This window comes from Rhamphochromis longiceps, linkage group LG6, assembly GCF_057381845.1.
Source record: "Rhamphochromis longiceps isolate RC_006_pf linkage group LG6, R_longiceps_female_GT1.1, whole genome shotgun sequence".
Classification (NCBI taxonomy): domain Eukaryota; kingdom Metazoa; phylum Chordata; class Actinopteri; order Cichliformes; family Cichlidae; genus Rhamphochromis; species Rhamphochromis longiceps.
This window is the reverse complement of record NC_140562.1, coordinates 14,989,450-15,004,666: the sequence shown is the minus strand read 5'-3', so window position 1 is coordinate 15,004,666 and position 15,217 is coordinate 14,989,450. Positions and strand designations below refer to the sequence as shown.

The window sequence follows — 15,217 nt, the reverse complement described above, 5'->3', positions numbered from 1 at the left end:
CTGGTAAGAAGAGAGACTATGCCATCAAGAGAAGAGATAATCACTCTGGGATTATATATCGATAGTTTAATTATTGGTGATTCTAAGTGAGTTGATATCAGGTGAACTGGCACAACAGCATTTTTAGATAAAGTTTGCCCAATTCTTTTTTCTTTTTCTTTTTTAATTTACTTTTTTTCCCTTGGGTGTCAGGTTACTGCCACGAAGCCATCCGGCTTGTAATACACAGGCAGAAAGGCTAGGCAGAAAAAGAAACACATTTATTAGCCTCCATCACCTTAATCATTGTCTTCTGTATTGATGTACAACCCAGTTTTAAAATTGAAAAACTAAATGTATTTTCTGTTCTTAACAGGAAGAAGAGGGGGATGATGCTGACGTCTCCATGACAACCTCAATGTCTTCTCATAGCATGTCTCTACCCGTCCCCTCATCGTTTCCACCTCTTTATGGTGCCCGTTATTCCGAGACAACTGCTAACACGGCAACAGTCGCCACTTACGGAGGCCTGGTCCCCATAGATGATCCCCATGACGACGACCCAGAATCTATTTTGGATGAGCATGTACAGCGGGTGATGAGGACGCCAGGCTGCCAGTCGCCAGGGGCAAACAACAGCACCTTAGCAGGAGGGGGTCGGCACACTCCTCCCAAATCATCGCGTTCACCTGACGGGGGAATCGGGCCGCCTCACTACCCTGCACACAGAGGTGCAGGTCACAGTCTGCCTGCTGCTGGAGTCAAAGGTAAGAGGCTGTGAAGGGGAGGGAGAAATGGTCGAGCACGATTTCCACGATCTAAATGTGGGCCCAGGTTACTCTCTGTGTTAAGCTCTGCCCCCAATACCACATGTCGCTAAAGCAACTCTCCAACGGACACAGTTACATGTCCTCTCCAGTTCTACAAACACATTTAGAAAAAGTGCAGACTTTTTCTTACATTACACAACTTTGGGTAAATTATTTCTACAAACATTAAAAATTATTTTATTTATTTGCGGAACTGTGCATTAGAAGTTAATGCTGATACTTCAACATTATACCTGGTTCATATCCTGTGTCCCTGTCTTTTTAAGAGTGTTTTGTTTTGGTTTGGTTTTTTGGAGACCGTATTCCCCACACCTACTGTACACTGTAGTTTTTGGCAAATGTAACCTCAAGTAGCAAGAAATAGTTGTTATTCTGCTCAAGTGTTTGTGTTGCTGTGGAATAATGTGCTGTTGTTGCTCTGTTTAATATTGATGTTGGTATAACAGAGTAGGCTTAACTCGTGCTCATTATATTGAGTTAATGTGAAGATGGAGTCTTGAGATTTTTAATGTGCCTTTACAACACAGGAAGGAACTATAATATGCTTGGACTAACTAGTGCATCCTGTTACAAATTTTTTTAATGGCAAGCCATAACTGACTCTTCAGGTGAAATAGCACAGATGTCAGTGCTGTGAGTTTCCATTTACTTTACTGATTTCCATCTCAGGTATGCATCACCACAAGCCGTTGTACCACCACAGAGGAAGGGATGGGCCAGAGGAAACGGGTAGTAGGTCTCAGCCCAACTTCCTGTGGAATGGAGAGTCAGCCAATCAGTATGCCGGGAGAAGTCGAAACTATGCTGACGGAGCTGGAGCCAGCACACACGAGGGGATGGGTTATAGGTAAGCGTGTGCACTTGGTCTATAGGAAGTTGTATGGAAGGGGAACAGCTTTGCAGAGGCGTCACTAACTTCCACCTACCAGCTTTGAGTGACATCTTCATCTCTTTGCTGCTTGCATACAACTCAAAAACCCTTTCCATCCTGCCTAAAATGTTTTTGAACTTTTACCGTCTGCTAAGAGATACAGATTCATGAAAAATTCAAAACTAGACAATTCCTGAACAGTTTTTACCGTACAGCCATATTCCCACTGAGCACGATTGGCTCACAGCAAGAAGGTCCTGAGTTCAATTCCGTCATCAGGCCGGGATCTTTCTGTGTGGAGCTTGCATGTTCTCCCCATGTTTGCATGGGTTCTCTCCCACAACCCAAAGACTTGCAGTTAGTGGGATTAGGTTAATTGATGAACCTCAATTGCCCATAGGTGTGAAAGTGAGTGCCAATGGTTGTCTCTGTGTGTTTGTCCTGTGACAGGTGCACCCTGGGATAGGCTCCAGAACTTTGCATACATTTGTATTTCTTTAATGTATTATACTATTATTAATGACAAGTCCGTATCCTGGTAGTGCCCTAGTGGCAGTAAAGTATCTTATTGTTAAGTAATCGGATGACTCCAACTGTTTTTTTTTTTTTTTCTTTTGTTACCTGTTTGTTCTGCAGTAGTAAAGGCAGCACACTATCACGGCGAGGTTGTAAGAAGACATCAGAGGCATCGGGGAAAGGTGACGAGAGTGGGCGTGGCCTGGAGGCACAGGTACCAATGGAGGATTTGGAGAGAAACCAGAAGATCCTGCAATGGATGATGGATGGAGACAGACAGAGAAAGAGTTCCCATGGGTGAGTCGTTTTATATTTAAAGCTGACAGTAATTTATAGTTGTTGAAATTTTTAAAATTCTTAAGATCAAATAATGAAATAAAAATTAAATTAGGAATACAGGTGATGTGTTTTCTTTCTCATCAGATATAGTGTATTGAATTTTTTTTTTTATTTGGCAGTGGTTTGGCATTGATATTTTACTTGGCAAAAAAGAAGAACACTTTGTGTTGTTGGTCGCCATTTAAAGCAGAGGATCAAAGTAAAAGCAGACTCTGCTCCTAGCAAAGTGAATGTCTCTGTGACCTTATAGATGACACTTTGATAACGGCAAATGGAATCTGCGATTGTGCCCACAGCTAAGCAATAACCTGGCTAATGATTACTCTTTATTATTAACCCATGACCACATAACTGTGTGTGCGGGCACTAGTCAGCTGGCATATATAACAGACCTGTGCCAACAAGATTAACAGCAAGGCCGCCCTCCAGCATTAGATGTGTTACAGATTGCCCGTGTTCTGCTCTAACATGGAAGGAACTTGTTGCACATGTTGTCAGTAACAACGCAAGTGAAGTATAACTTTATTTGTGAGAGTTTAATTCTCTTCCCCAGTGATGCTAAAAAATGAGTTTTTGTGTACAACACCATGTGGCAGATGCCCATTCCCCTCAAACAGGATCAGAGAGACATACATATCTTAGAAATATTTAACGTTTACTGCAAATGAATGGAATTTGGAGCCTACTAATAAATGAGAGTAAAGTGATATTTAGGCAGCATCGGAGAGGGAGAATCTCACAGGGGAGCACGTGGATACATCAAACAAATCATTTCTGCTTATGTTGGGGGTTATTCTTCTTCAGGTTTTAAATGTTTGTCCTGAGTAACGCGTACTTGCTATATCAAGAACCAGAATTTCAGTGGTTCTTGATATAGCGATCAATAAGACTATGCTTAGCATAGTCTCATATTGTGAGACTCTAGTTCCTGTGCCCATTTTAATGCAGGCAATTCTCTTGTTTTTTCAGAGGGAGCACCAGTAGCTCAAGGAGGACAGGAACCAGCAGCGAATCGCCACGTCCAGCTTCAGTGGAGCGGCCTGGAGCTGTGCACCCCTGGGTCTCTGCTCAACTACGTAACCCTTCTTCAGTGTCCACCGCTATCCCCGGCTCATCATCCACCCAAGTCCAGCCTTCTCATCCCTTCATCCAGGACCCAGCTATGCCCCCCAACCCAGCTCCCAACCCCCTCACCCAGCTGGAGGAGGCTAGACGGAGGCTGGAGGAGGAGAGGAGGAGGGCTGCACTACAACAGGTCAAGCCTAGGTAGGTGTCAGGCCAAATTCTGTGTACTCGGTTATTGTTATTATTATTAATGTTTATTCTTTATGTTGTGTGTTTACGTGTATTTTTTCTGTCTCAGGCACAAGTCTGGAAAGCGTCAAATGTGCGAGAACATGACAGTGGCTTACTACTTTTGTGGAGAACCAATTCCCTATCGAACATCTGTTAAAGGCCGTGTAGTGACTTTGGGCCAGTTCAAGGAGCTGCTTACCAAAAAGGGCCACTACAGGTAAATACATAGACAGGTTTTAAAAAGCCATAAGTGTGTGTGGGAATGTTAAAGATGTGCTCTTACACTTGTGCTTGTGTTTAGGTTCTATTTCAAGAAAGTGAGCGACGAGTTTGACTGTGGTGTGGTGTTCGAGGAGGTTCGTGACGATGACGCAATCTTGCCTATCTTCGAGGAGAAGATCGTTGGGAAGGTGGAGAAGGTTGACTGAAATTTTGGGAACATGAAAACAAATCAGATGGCATGAAAAAGAGGAAGAAAACATTCAGGTGGGATTGAAATTCACCTGCCAGAAAACGAACAACGGGAAGTAGAAAGGCGGAAGGAGTAACGTGCGACCGAATGGAGATTGCGCTGCATAGTCGAAGCTCAAGCGTTAAGGAGGCGGTTAATTTTACGGAGCATCAACGCCTGGATCCAAACCCACATAAAGCAAAAAAGCTCAGTCAGATGATACAGCGGGTAGTAGAAGAACATAAATTATTTCACCTGTCCTGTCTCCACTGTGGACGATCAAGGAGAGCTGTTCAGGTATGTCTGACCAGTCTTCCACTTCTACTGCAATGGATGGGAAAAGGGTGAGGGGACTGCTGAAGGAGAGAGGTTTAAAGTAGTCTTCCACTTCTGCTCTGGAGGAGCCCGTCCTCCGCAGACCATTACGATGCTGCTACATTACCACGGAAACTCTTCAATCGGTGCTCAGGACGGTAAAGGAAGCAGTTTTGTTCCTCTCGGGAGTCTAGCTGCCTTTTGCTGTCTCTGTTCCTCATCAGCTGGTGACAGAAGATTTTTGGGGAGTGGAACATTTAGCCTGCCTCTCGTTGACTTCATAGCCTCAGAACAGAGAAACCTGCTCACCCTCAATTCCAAGAAGTCACGTAGTGATCTCTCACATCACCTTGTTCAGATAACAGTTCTCTGCATAACTTGTTTACCGTATTTTTAATAAGACAAGTATTCTAGCTACTTGTTTTCATTTTATTTGAATCGTGTATGTACAAGGCAGGTACTATTACTTATTATTGCAGCTTAATTTCGTCATATCTCAGACTTAATGTTGTATTATTGTGTATGTTTTGAAGCTAGTTCATTAGTCATTTCAGGGCAACCGATTTGTTTGTTTCTTCCCAGTATACCACATCACTGCACCTCAGCTCTGTACTGTTTACCTTTGAGTGTGCAGTCGTGTTCTACTGCGGGAGGATTTTTAAATATAGGATTTTTTTTATTACCCTCAAAAAAGACCACAATATATCTTTTTTTTTTTTTTTAAACGGTCACACTGGCCCCTTGTGTAACTTTAGAAGTCTTCTGCTATATCACAAGCCTGCGCACAGAACTCCAAGCTCAGTCTAGGTGCCTGCCTGCCTGGCCAGTGCCATTACTATCTACAGTGCTTATTCTGAAGCGTTAAGTGTCCGTCGTGTACACCGGAACTCAGCCAAAGAGTGTAGTGTGAGCCCCCTTCGCCTACATACACATGTATGTGCAGTCCACTGCTATCTAATGTGTGTTATTTGACATAACTGTGAGGGAATGTAGTATTTCCTCCTACATCTTTAAACTTTGTAGAGGAACACTGAGTTTAAAAACTGCAGGGTTGTTTGTTTTGTTTGTTTTCCTTTCTCCAAATTAAATTAATAGTTTGACATTAGAAATTTTCACCAGGAATACTGTGATAAGTTAATACAGCTCATATATCTAAGCGGTAAATGCAAAGCTAAAGCCAGCAGTTGTTAGTTTATAGTTTACTAAAAAGATTGGACCTACCCTGGCTCTTACGTGAGTTAAACTACGTGAGTTTCAACTACAAGTTAAGTTAATTTAATTTAATTATCAGTTATTTGTTGTTCATTGGTTTATAAGAAGGGTGGCACCAGTGGTGATGTTTAAAATAGTTTGCTTGATAGCTGATTGTTAGTTTTTGTTTATTTATTTATTTTGTTTTTGTCATTCTAAACTGTTTAAAGGTTTTTCAGATTTATATCACACTAGCTCAGCACAAAATTGGTGACACGGTAGATGATTCAAAATATGCCAGTATTGATATTTGGTTGATCTGTGGATTGCTAGATTATTACATATAAATTGATGATTCAGAGGACCTATCACGATTGCCTAGAGCCTGATGAGCTGTCTAATAACTACTCGCTTTTGCGGGTGGGGAAAAACAGATTTGAGGTCGGAGTAAGATTGTAAGATCGTAATGATTGTAAGGCCTTCAGCTCAGGTTATAGATGCATGCTGATTAGGAAACGCTGAAATGTGCTGGGAGGCAGACTGCGAAATGTAGACAGAGCCAGGCGAGATGTCTTCTATTCTAAGCTCAGCTAATTGCCTATAGCTTCATGTTTACTGTATAGACACGAGGAGTGTTACACATTTGGTCACTTTTTTGTTATGAAAACAGCAGAGTGAATTTTTCAACATGTCAAGCTAGTCTTTTAACCTGCTTGTGTTTGTACCATAACGCGGTAAAGCCTTGAGGTCAGAATATAAAGCGCAGTGCAAACGTTGCACTGAGGGCACACCAGCTACGTAAGCCGAATGTAACTTTATGAATTTTTTTTTTTTTTTAAAGTTTTTGTTTTTTTTACTTTTGTCCACCATATCCTCGAAGGATCGATCATGTCAGCTACTTGAGGACAGGTTCACTATTGATCTGTTCACCTGATTGTTTTGTGTCCTCGATGCTGATTGTTAATTGAATGTGTTGCATTAATGTCAAATAGAAATCATCCTGGGTTTGCCCCAGCAAGAGGAGCATAGGATCAGAAAATGTGTTTGTCCTTACTCCAACCCATTATGCCTTCAGTATGAAATAAAAAATTTAGAAATGTATTTGTTTATAAGAAAAAAAAATGTAATTTTAATAATCAGCGAGCATGTTCTTTAAGGAATGTTTCCAGATGAATTGAACTGTCTATTTTGGTTTAATGTTTATGTGCAAACTGCTTTTGGCCCTCTGATATATTTTGCATCTGTTTTATTAGAAAGAGCACCCAGGGACAGTTGAATGACTACATTGAGTTGTTTCTTGTGATTTATGATTTGATGGACAAGAACAAATAACTGCATCTGTTGCGTTGTTGATTTGTGTGAAACACAGTGCCTTTAACCTTTCAAAAATGTGTTTATTGAAACCAATCCATGCTTTTTATTATTAGTTTTAATCATCACTCAGTCCCATTTGTATTTTTAGCTGCAGTCATGCTATTTCTATTTCTTCTGTTCTGATCAACCCTCTGCTGTAAATATGTACATTATCATTTCATACGTGTCTTCAGACCTGCACCACATGTCCATGGTGTTTTCTGTTTTGTTTTTTTCCAACGCCAAGATGTCACTGTGCTGGTTCCACTTGTACATTTCTTTTAAAAGGGTACTTCATAATAAAGATGTTGAATAAATTCATCAACTTTATTTTTGAGGTTAAATGTATTTTATATGGCTTTCTCTTTTTGCCTTAAACTAAAAGTCTTAACTTTCAGATGCATTGCACTTGTACACCACTGCAGTTTGGAGTTTGTTTGGCTTCTGCATTTATGTGATAGCTGTAGCTGGTGATGAAAAACACTAAAATATTCAGGCAGCCTTTAACAATCACACATACACTCATGAGCCACTTCATTAGATAAATTTATTGTGAAATGAAATCAGTATTTTGAGTATACATACAGCATATTTACACGTGTGTGTGTGTGTGTGCGCGCGCGTGTGTGTGTGCGTGTGTGTATAGACTCTGTATAAGGGCTGCATGTACGTACACTCGCTAGCTTCTGCAATAGGTATACCTTACTACTATTAGTGTGGACCCCTTTTAACTGTCTTAATACTTCATGGCACAGATTCAACAAGTTTCTGGAAGCATTGCTCAGAGATTTTGGTCCATATTTACATGATAGCATCACACAGTTGCTGCACATTCGTGATGTGATGTCCCAGAGGTTGGGCTGACATCTGGTGACTGTGGATATCATTTGAGTACAGTGAACTCACTGTCATGTTCATGAAACCAGTTTGAGATGATTTGAGCTTTGCGACATGGTGCGCTATCCATAAAGGGATTAACATGGTCATCAACAATACTCAGGTAAGCTGTGGCATTTCCCCACACTATTACTCCACCACTAGCAGCCTGCCTTACTGATACAAGGAAGTTTGGGTCTGTGCTGTCATGTTGTTTATACCAAATTCTGACATCACTACCCAAATATTGCAGCTGAAACTGAGACTCATCAGACTAGACAACATTTTTCAAACTCCTTTGGTATTTCAAACGCCCCACTTTGGTGGGAATGTGCAAATTGTAAGCCTCAGCTGACAGGGCCAGTGTGGTCTTCTGCTGCTTTAACCCATCTGCTTCAAGGTTCGCTGTGTTCCACATTCAGAGATGCTTTTCTTCTGGATATTTTCTTCTTTTTCAGATCATTAAATCACCTTTCTTCCTTGTTCTGATGCTCAGTTTGAACTTCCGCAGGTTATCTTGACATGTCTGCATGCACTAAGTTTCTGCCATGTGATTGGCTAATTAGACACTGTATTTGTGTTAATGAGAAGTTAACCTCCTCGGACCTGGCGTCCACATATGTGGACATCACATTTTTGGTTATTTAGACCCAAATACTAAATTTTGCTCTACAAGGGCCTGATATCCACTTAGAAGGACATTATACTGCGACCGTTCTATCGAAATTTTAAACGAATACCCGCATTTGTGGCTCTTATTTTTCTTAGAAACAAAAATTGGGTAAAAAAAATAAAGCTGGTAATTCTTTGTTTTTACATTCACTGGGCCCCACCCAATATGCCCAAATATCAAAGAAAAATTAAAAATGCATGCTGTGGAAGAGTTCGGGTCTTGGCAGGTTAAACAGCTCTAATTAATAAAGTCGGGCCTGATTTATTTTAAGCCAAGAATTGAATGTCTTTATATCAGTTATAGCTTTGTTCACTAGTGTATGATATATAAAATGTCCTCCTAGAAGCAAATATTGATCCTTCGCTTGGCAATGTCTACAGGCACACTGTAAAAACTGTGACTAGAGGTTACTTAAAAAAGTTATGGCAACAAAGTGACACTTGAAATAATTAAGTAGATTTTAATTTCAAAAGATTTATGTAAAATGTAGAGAAAATGTTAATTAAATTCAAATAGAAAACAAAAGTAGATATTAATAGAATTAAACTGTAAATGTGTGTTGGATTTAGGGTCAAAATCTCAAACTGAAGGTTGAAATTGCCCAACTTTACCAAAAAAAATAATTGATATGAAATAAGTCTCTGAGAAAAATTACTTTGAATTTACTAACTATCTGGCAAAGGTTTAGTAAAAACTTCCTAAAATATCCATTACAAAGAAATGAAATCTTGTTTTTTCAGTAAAACTCAAATTGGATTCAATAATTTTCCAAATAAACCTTAAAAATAATGACTGAATAATAAGAGAAAATGAAATGAATTTTACTTATTTTCTGAGTAAAATGAATCAATTTCACAAAGAAAACATCAAAACAGTAATTTGTTTTATTGTGGAAAATAAAACACAGTAATTTATAATATAACATTTTTCTGCTCGTATACACTGAATTCTCATCAACAATCTCCTGATCTCCTAAATACATTCCTCTGCTGTAAATTTGTTTTAGTGTCATAAACAGTTTATCACACAGCTTTGTGTACAGAGCAACAGCAACATAAACTGCATGAATGTAAACCAGTTTTGTAAAAAAGAAATTAATCTTTAGACTGTAATATCAACATGAACCTGAAATTTGAATATCCTTTACCGTTTCCTTTATCTCTGTTACTTATTTATGATTGACAAACAAAAACTTTAGTTTGTCAATCTTTTGTTAAATTGAATCACTCAATATAACTGTAGAACAAAGGTTTTTCACTCATGTACATGGAATATCAATAATGTAAATCAACCTTTTATCCCAATTTGGATGTTTAACCTGAGAAAATCTAAGACACATGTAAGAGGAAGTAACATTTCTACAGCTACAGGACTGCACTTCTGTTAAATTTTAAAGTTGTTTTAAACCAATGTTTTATAGTAACATACACTATAAACAAAGAAAAGCTTCACTAGTGATTCCTCCAATTTGCTGCCTTTCAAACAGAATATTCCTAAGAAACTTGTAGGTAATAAAAAACAAAATTAAAATGAAGAGCACAAATACAGCCTGACACATTGCAGGTCATTTGGGTAAGATATGAATAAGATGAAATTAACTTAAAAACTGAAAAGATAGCTGCATCTAACAAAGACAAACCAAAGGTTTTCAGTGAGCTTACTTCCCTTTCATTCTTTCAGAGTCCTTGTTTAAGCCAATAACTTGTTCTTGAGGCTGTTCACTTTTGGTGAGAGCTTAGCACAATCCAGTTCAAGGAAAAGTTTCTGGAATACTTCCAAGGTGTATTTTAGCTCTTTGGGATAGGCAAGATCGACTGCATATGTCAATCCAACCAGCATTGCGCATGCTCTTGGAAAATTGCCCAGAGCAGGCATAACTCTCACACCCTCCAGCACAATGCCAATGTCATCCTCCTCAGATCCAACAGCCTTGATTTTGTAGATTTTCATCCTCTGTTCAGAAAGATCTTGTGACACACCATCCTCATCAGCATCCTGAAACAACAAACACATGGGTTTTCTGACTGTAGTTGCACACATGAAATATTTCCTGGACACATCCTGTAGCTGAATGACAAATAAAACATGATAATGCCTCAAATTATTTGAAACTTGACAAACACATATGAATAACAAAAACAGAATAATGTTTCTACTTCAACACTTACACTGTACTCTTTGATCAGTTGATCAATGGACTCCCCAAGGTACACCATCAAGCACCGAATAACCAGATTTCTGGTTATGTCATTGCTAGGATTGCTTGGTGACTGAAAATGAGCAAGAATTCCAAAAATTACCATCAGATAAGTGACCATTTATTAAGACAAAACTGTGAGAATTGGCAGTATTAAAAAAAACTGTTAAATATCAAATTATCATCACATGGAGCATTATGTGCGATAATTAGCTGATGTTAATGCACATGCCTGGGTGCTGACAGTCAACACAAAGGTATTGTCAACATGCTTGACAGGTTCAATCTTTAAATGTGTCGTTTTAGTAAATTACATTAATTTAGTCATTTAGTTTTTTTTTATCTAATTTAGTTTATGTTCGTCAGAAAGGGTTTTTCCTTCTTGGGACAAAACAAAAACCCAGCAATACCTGTACTTGTGTTTTTTTTTTTTTTTTTTACTAAGAATAGACATGTATTTAAAATACAATTAAAACATGAAACCCATAATTGTGTTGTTAATTATATCAGTGACGTCCTGGCGTCCTCTTGCACTGACAAAAACATGCAAACAAATTAGTGGAGCTGTGCACCATGCAAATGAAATTTGACAAAAAAAATTCTTTAAATAAAATTCCAAGCTGAAATGTCTGTGGAAAATACCTTGGCTATGATAGCCTGCAACTTCAATCCCATGCTGATCAGGTGAATTTAAGTTGAGGGATCTTCCATTACCTGAAAGGAAAGCAACATTATCATTTTTGACGTTTAGTCAGCTGTGTAAAAACCAAGGAGGAACCCACCCGGGGGATTAATAAAGTTTTATTTTATCTAATCTAATCTAATAACTTTAATCTCAGCCAAACCGATTTACTCACGAACAAATAAAACACTGAAAAAAACCAAACAATAACATTTTTAGGTTGTCTAAGTGACTTATACATTACGTTTAAACTGAGTAGCGAAACCCCGCGGTGATCTGAAAATGATGTGCCGGGAGTTGTGCCGTTCTCAGCGGCTTCAGTGACCCTCGAGCTCCCGGCTTGCTATCGAGCTGGTGGGTAGCAGATGCTCCGAAAACGTCGAAGCACTTTTGCAAACATGCGATATCTTGATAAACCGAGCAGATATTTGATGTTTACACAGCTACTTTCGCGCCTGAAAATATGTTAAAAGTTTATTTTGTGACCCAGAAAGATTAGTATGAGTAATTTTAAAACTTAGTAGCGGCCGCCATTATTGGAAACATGAGTTCGAAAAACTGACTGTGGCTGACAAAATCACTCACAACTGACCGCAAAACCTTTTCATGAACTTTTAAACGTGGATGAAAGACGTTAAAACTCATCGGAATATACCGTTGATATTTTTTAATACGGTAAAACATGTGGTTAGTTAAAGCTGTTCAGTAACACAGTCGTGAAGGCTTGGAAAGTGACCTTGTGCTAGCAGTCCACTAACTGCCATTTGTGTAAAAATACGATACTATCATTACAGTGATGATTATTAATAAAATTTCGACGTATCATACTGTTTAAAACCTTTACTCAAAACCGATATACGTTATTGTTTAAACCGTGTCTTATATTTGAACAAATTAAGAAGTCTTACCTCTGACAAAATGGAGACGTCCACTCATGAAGCGCGTGTGTCCTGCACGTGGCACAAAGGATTATGGGCGGAAGTGTACAATGATTAAAATGAAAATGCTTTCATCAGTTAAATCTATTAGATTTCTTAAATTTTTTTAGTACTCAAACATTTTTTTTTAAATCTACTCAACAAACCATTGCTGAATTTACCCCAAACAAAACTGTGTAAATTTAAATAACTGAACATCTCAAAATTGTTGAATTTTGCTTAGATTTGATTAAAACTACTCATACACGTTTTTACTGAGTAATAATTACTATTACTCTCCTATTAGATTCTAATTAACCCCAATCACAGTTTTTACAGTGCACTTATTTAGCTTAACTAATTGAAACACTATCTAAGAAAATGTAATTTAGCATGATTTCAATAATCATACATGTCTCCAATATCAATACTTGTTCCATCAGGGGGTGTGGGTGTAAATGTATATAACTTTCTGTTGCATATAGTTCCCTTTCAGTCGATTCACTCGGTACAACACATAAGTATGGGATATCACGCCCTCGCGTGTCCTGGCTGAAGAAACCTTTATTCACGCCTTTACGGCAGATGACGTGTGATGACACGCGCAAGGCCCCGCCCGCACATATAGCCGCTGCCATCACCGTCATCCCTCAGTTCTTACGCTCTTCACCTCGCTGAGAACACCTCTGCTGAGTTGGGCTAGCTAGCTACTGCTAGTTAGCTCCGTTGTCTGCCAACTTGAACCTAGCTTAACTGCCCCTGTTGGTGTTAGCCTCCACCGCCCAGCTGGTGCGTAGGCTGCCCGCGGAGCGCTATTTTCAAGTTTTTCTTGTGCAGCGTTTCGCTTTGCGTTTTGGGAATGGACTCCAAACCGAAGCGAGCAAAGCAGAAATCTTCTGTTCGCCCCTGTCCTCAGGGATGTGGTTTCTCTTTGCACGACAGCGACCAGCACGATGCCTGCCCTGTCTGCCTGGGGATCGTCCACGCTAGGAGAGCGTTGACGGAGCCCGAAGCTTGTGCGTTTTGTCGCCAGCTCCGACGCTCGACCCTGGAAAGACGGGTGACGTTTGTGGAAAGAGTGCTGGGACGCTCGGCTGTCGCACGGCATGACCCTCTTCTTTCCGAGTCTGGAGCCCCGGCTTCGTCCGAGTCCGAAGACGAAAATTTTCAGGTCGATGTCCCCGCGATTAGCTGGGCTGACCACATGGAATACGTTGACGGGTTAGCCGATGACGGACCGGAACCATGCAGGAGCGCTGACGGGCTTCAGCCTGGGTTGAAGCCCGCCAGCGCTCCCCAGGAAGACGATGACGTGCTGGACATCGGCCTGGACATCCATGGTTTGTCGGAGGATGAGCAGGAGAGCTCATTGTCGACCCAATATGCCGCCGCTGCTGCGCCGGTCGGCCACGATGACACCTCTCTTTTCTCCCTGTTTCGCCGTGCCGCTGAGAAGCTGCAGGTGGACTGGCCCTCTCCTCCACCAGCTCGGAAGCCGTCGCGGTTTGCGGGTTTTTTCCTTCCACCGGAGCCCGCAACGGCCAAAAACTGCCTCCCCATGTTCCCAGACTTTCTCTGCGAGCTAACAGCGTCATGGGACAAACCTCTGTCTACCCGCGTCACTGTGCCCGGCTATGGACAGTACATGGAATTGGACGGCGCCGAGGGAGCTGGTTTAGCTAACCCACCCCCTATGGAGCCGTCTCTGGCTGCTTATCTGGCCCCGTCCCATAACCATGGTGTCGGTGGCCCCGCAACTCTGCCGTCCAAGCACTGCAGATTCTCGGCCTCGCAGCTGGAGAAGATTTATCGGGCTCAGGCCGGCACCGCTCGAGCCATGAGCTCCGTCACCATGCTCCAGACGTACCAAGCAATGTGCCTGGCGGAGCTTGGATCGCTGGTTCCGGAGGACAGCCCGCTGTCACCTCTTCTTAACGAGGTTAGAGTCACCACGGATTACATCCTCCGTGCGTCTCGCTGTGCAGCGCTCTCCCTGGGCAGAGGGATGGCTTCGACAGTGGTGGCGCAGAGGCACCTGTGGCTGACCCTCTCCGACGTCCCTGATAGAGACAGAGCTGTGTATCTGGACGCACCAGTGTCTGCGGCTGGGTTATTCGGACATTCACTTGAAGCCATTCAGGCTAGATTCGATCTGAGGAAGAAGCAGACGGAAGCTCTGCGCGACATCATCCCCAGACGCCAGCCCCAGCCCAAGCCCACTGCTAGCTCTCACAGGCCCGCCGCTCCTCTGACAGCTGGCAAGAGACCGGCGCCCACTGCTGGAGTGGGAGGGCCGCCGGCGAGAGCACGTACTCCGGCCCGAGCTCCACGCCAGTCGGCCTGGGGCAAAGGCCCTCCCCCGGGCCCCCGACGGGACCCGACGCCCAGGAGGAAGAAGCCTCAGCCCTCCTAGCTGTGATTGCGAGTGGGGAAGGGATCCGGCAGCAGGGAGACGCTGCTCTTACCCCTCTGTTGCCGCACAAGAGGTGCCGCTTAAGTTCTGTTCAGGTTGTCAGCCCCAGAAGGCGCTGCACTTCCCTATCGCGGTCTCCCAAGCACATAACCCCTGCACACGGTTCAGATGTGTTGAATGTTCAAGCGACCACATCGAGTGTTCCCGCTGTTTTTCATTGTTATGCCCCGGAAAAGGTGCACCCAACAAAATGTATAAATGTACATGTTCCCATGTTGCAATCAATAAAGAGTGTTGTTTACTCTCAAACAATCTCAA

The 15,217-nt window shown here is 41.6% G+C and overlaps 1 protein-coding gene and 1 long non-coding RNA gene across 5 annotated transcripts in view; one reads left to right on the top strand and one right to left on the bottom strand.

The window, feature by feature from the left end:
* Positions 1 to 7,458, top strand: part of LOC146667697 (axin-1-like) — a 29,618-nt gene extending 22,160 nt beyond the window's left edge. For 3 of the 4 annotated variants that reach the window (XM_085409366.1, XM_085409367.1, XM_085409365.1), the window contains 6 exons: positions 356 to 746; positions 1,479 to 1,656; positions 2,317 to 2,493; positions 3,505 to 3,801; positions 3,899 to 4,048; positions 4,133 to 7,458. In XM_085409366.1, the coding sequence (XP_085265492.1) occupies positions 356 to 746; positions 1,479 to 1,656; positions 2,317 to 2,493; positions 3,505 to 3,801; positions 3,899 to 4,048; positions 4,133 to 4,259 (1,320 nt within the window). In that variant the 3' untranslated portion in view covers positions 4,260 to 7,458. The remainder of the gene's footprint in view (positions 1 to 355; positions 747 to 1,478; positions 1,657 to 2,316; positions 2,494 to 3,504; positions 3,802 to 3,898; positions 4,049 to 4,132) is intronic. The other variant, XM_085409368.1, reaches the window with a different exon arrangement.
* A 2,102-nt stretch (positions 7,459 to 9,560) lies between these two features.
* LOC146667696 (uncharacterized) lies at positions 9,561 to 12,812 on the bottom strand. Its single transcript, XR_014912088.1, has 4 exons — positions 12,478 to 12,812; positions 11,530 to 11,601; positions 10,859 to 10,960; positions 9,561 to 10,685 (listed from the first exon to the last, which is right to left on the bottom strand). It is a non-coding gene; the product is annotated as an uncharacterized LOC146667696 (long non-coding RNA).
* Positions 12,813 to 15,217: the final 2,405 nt, after the last annotated feature.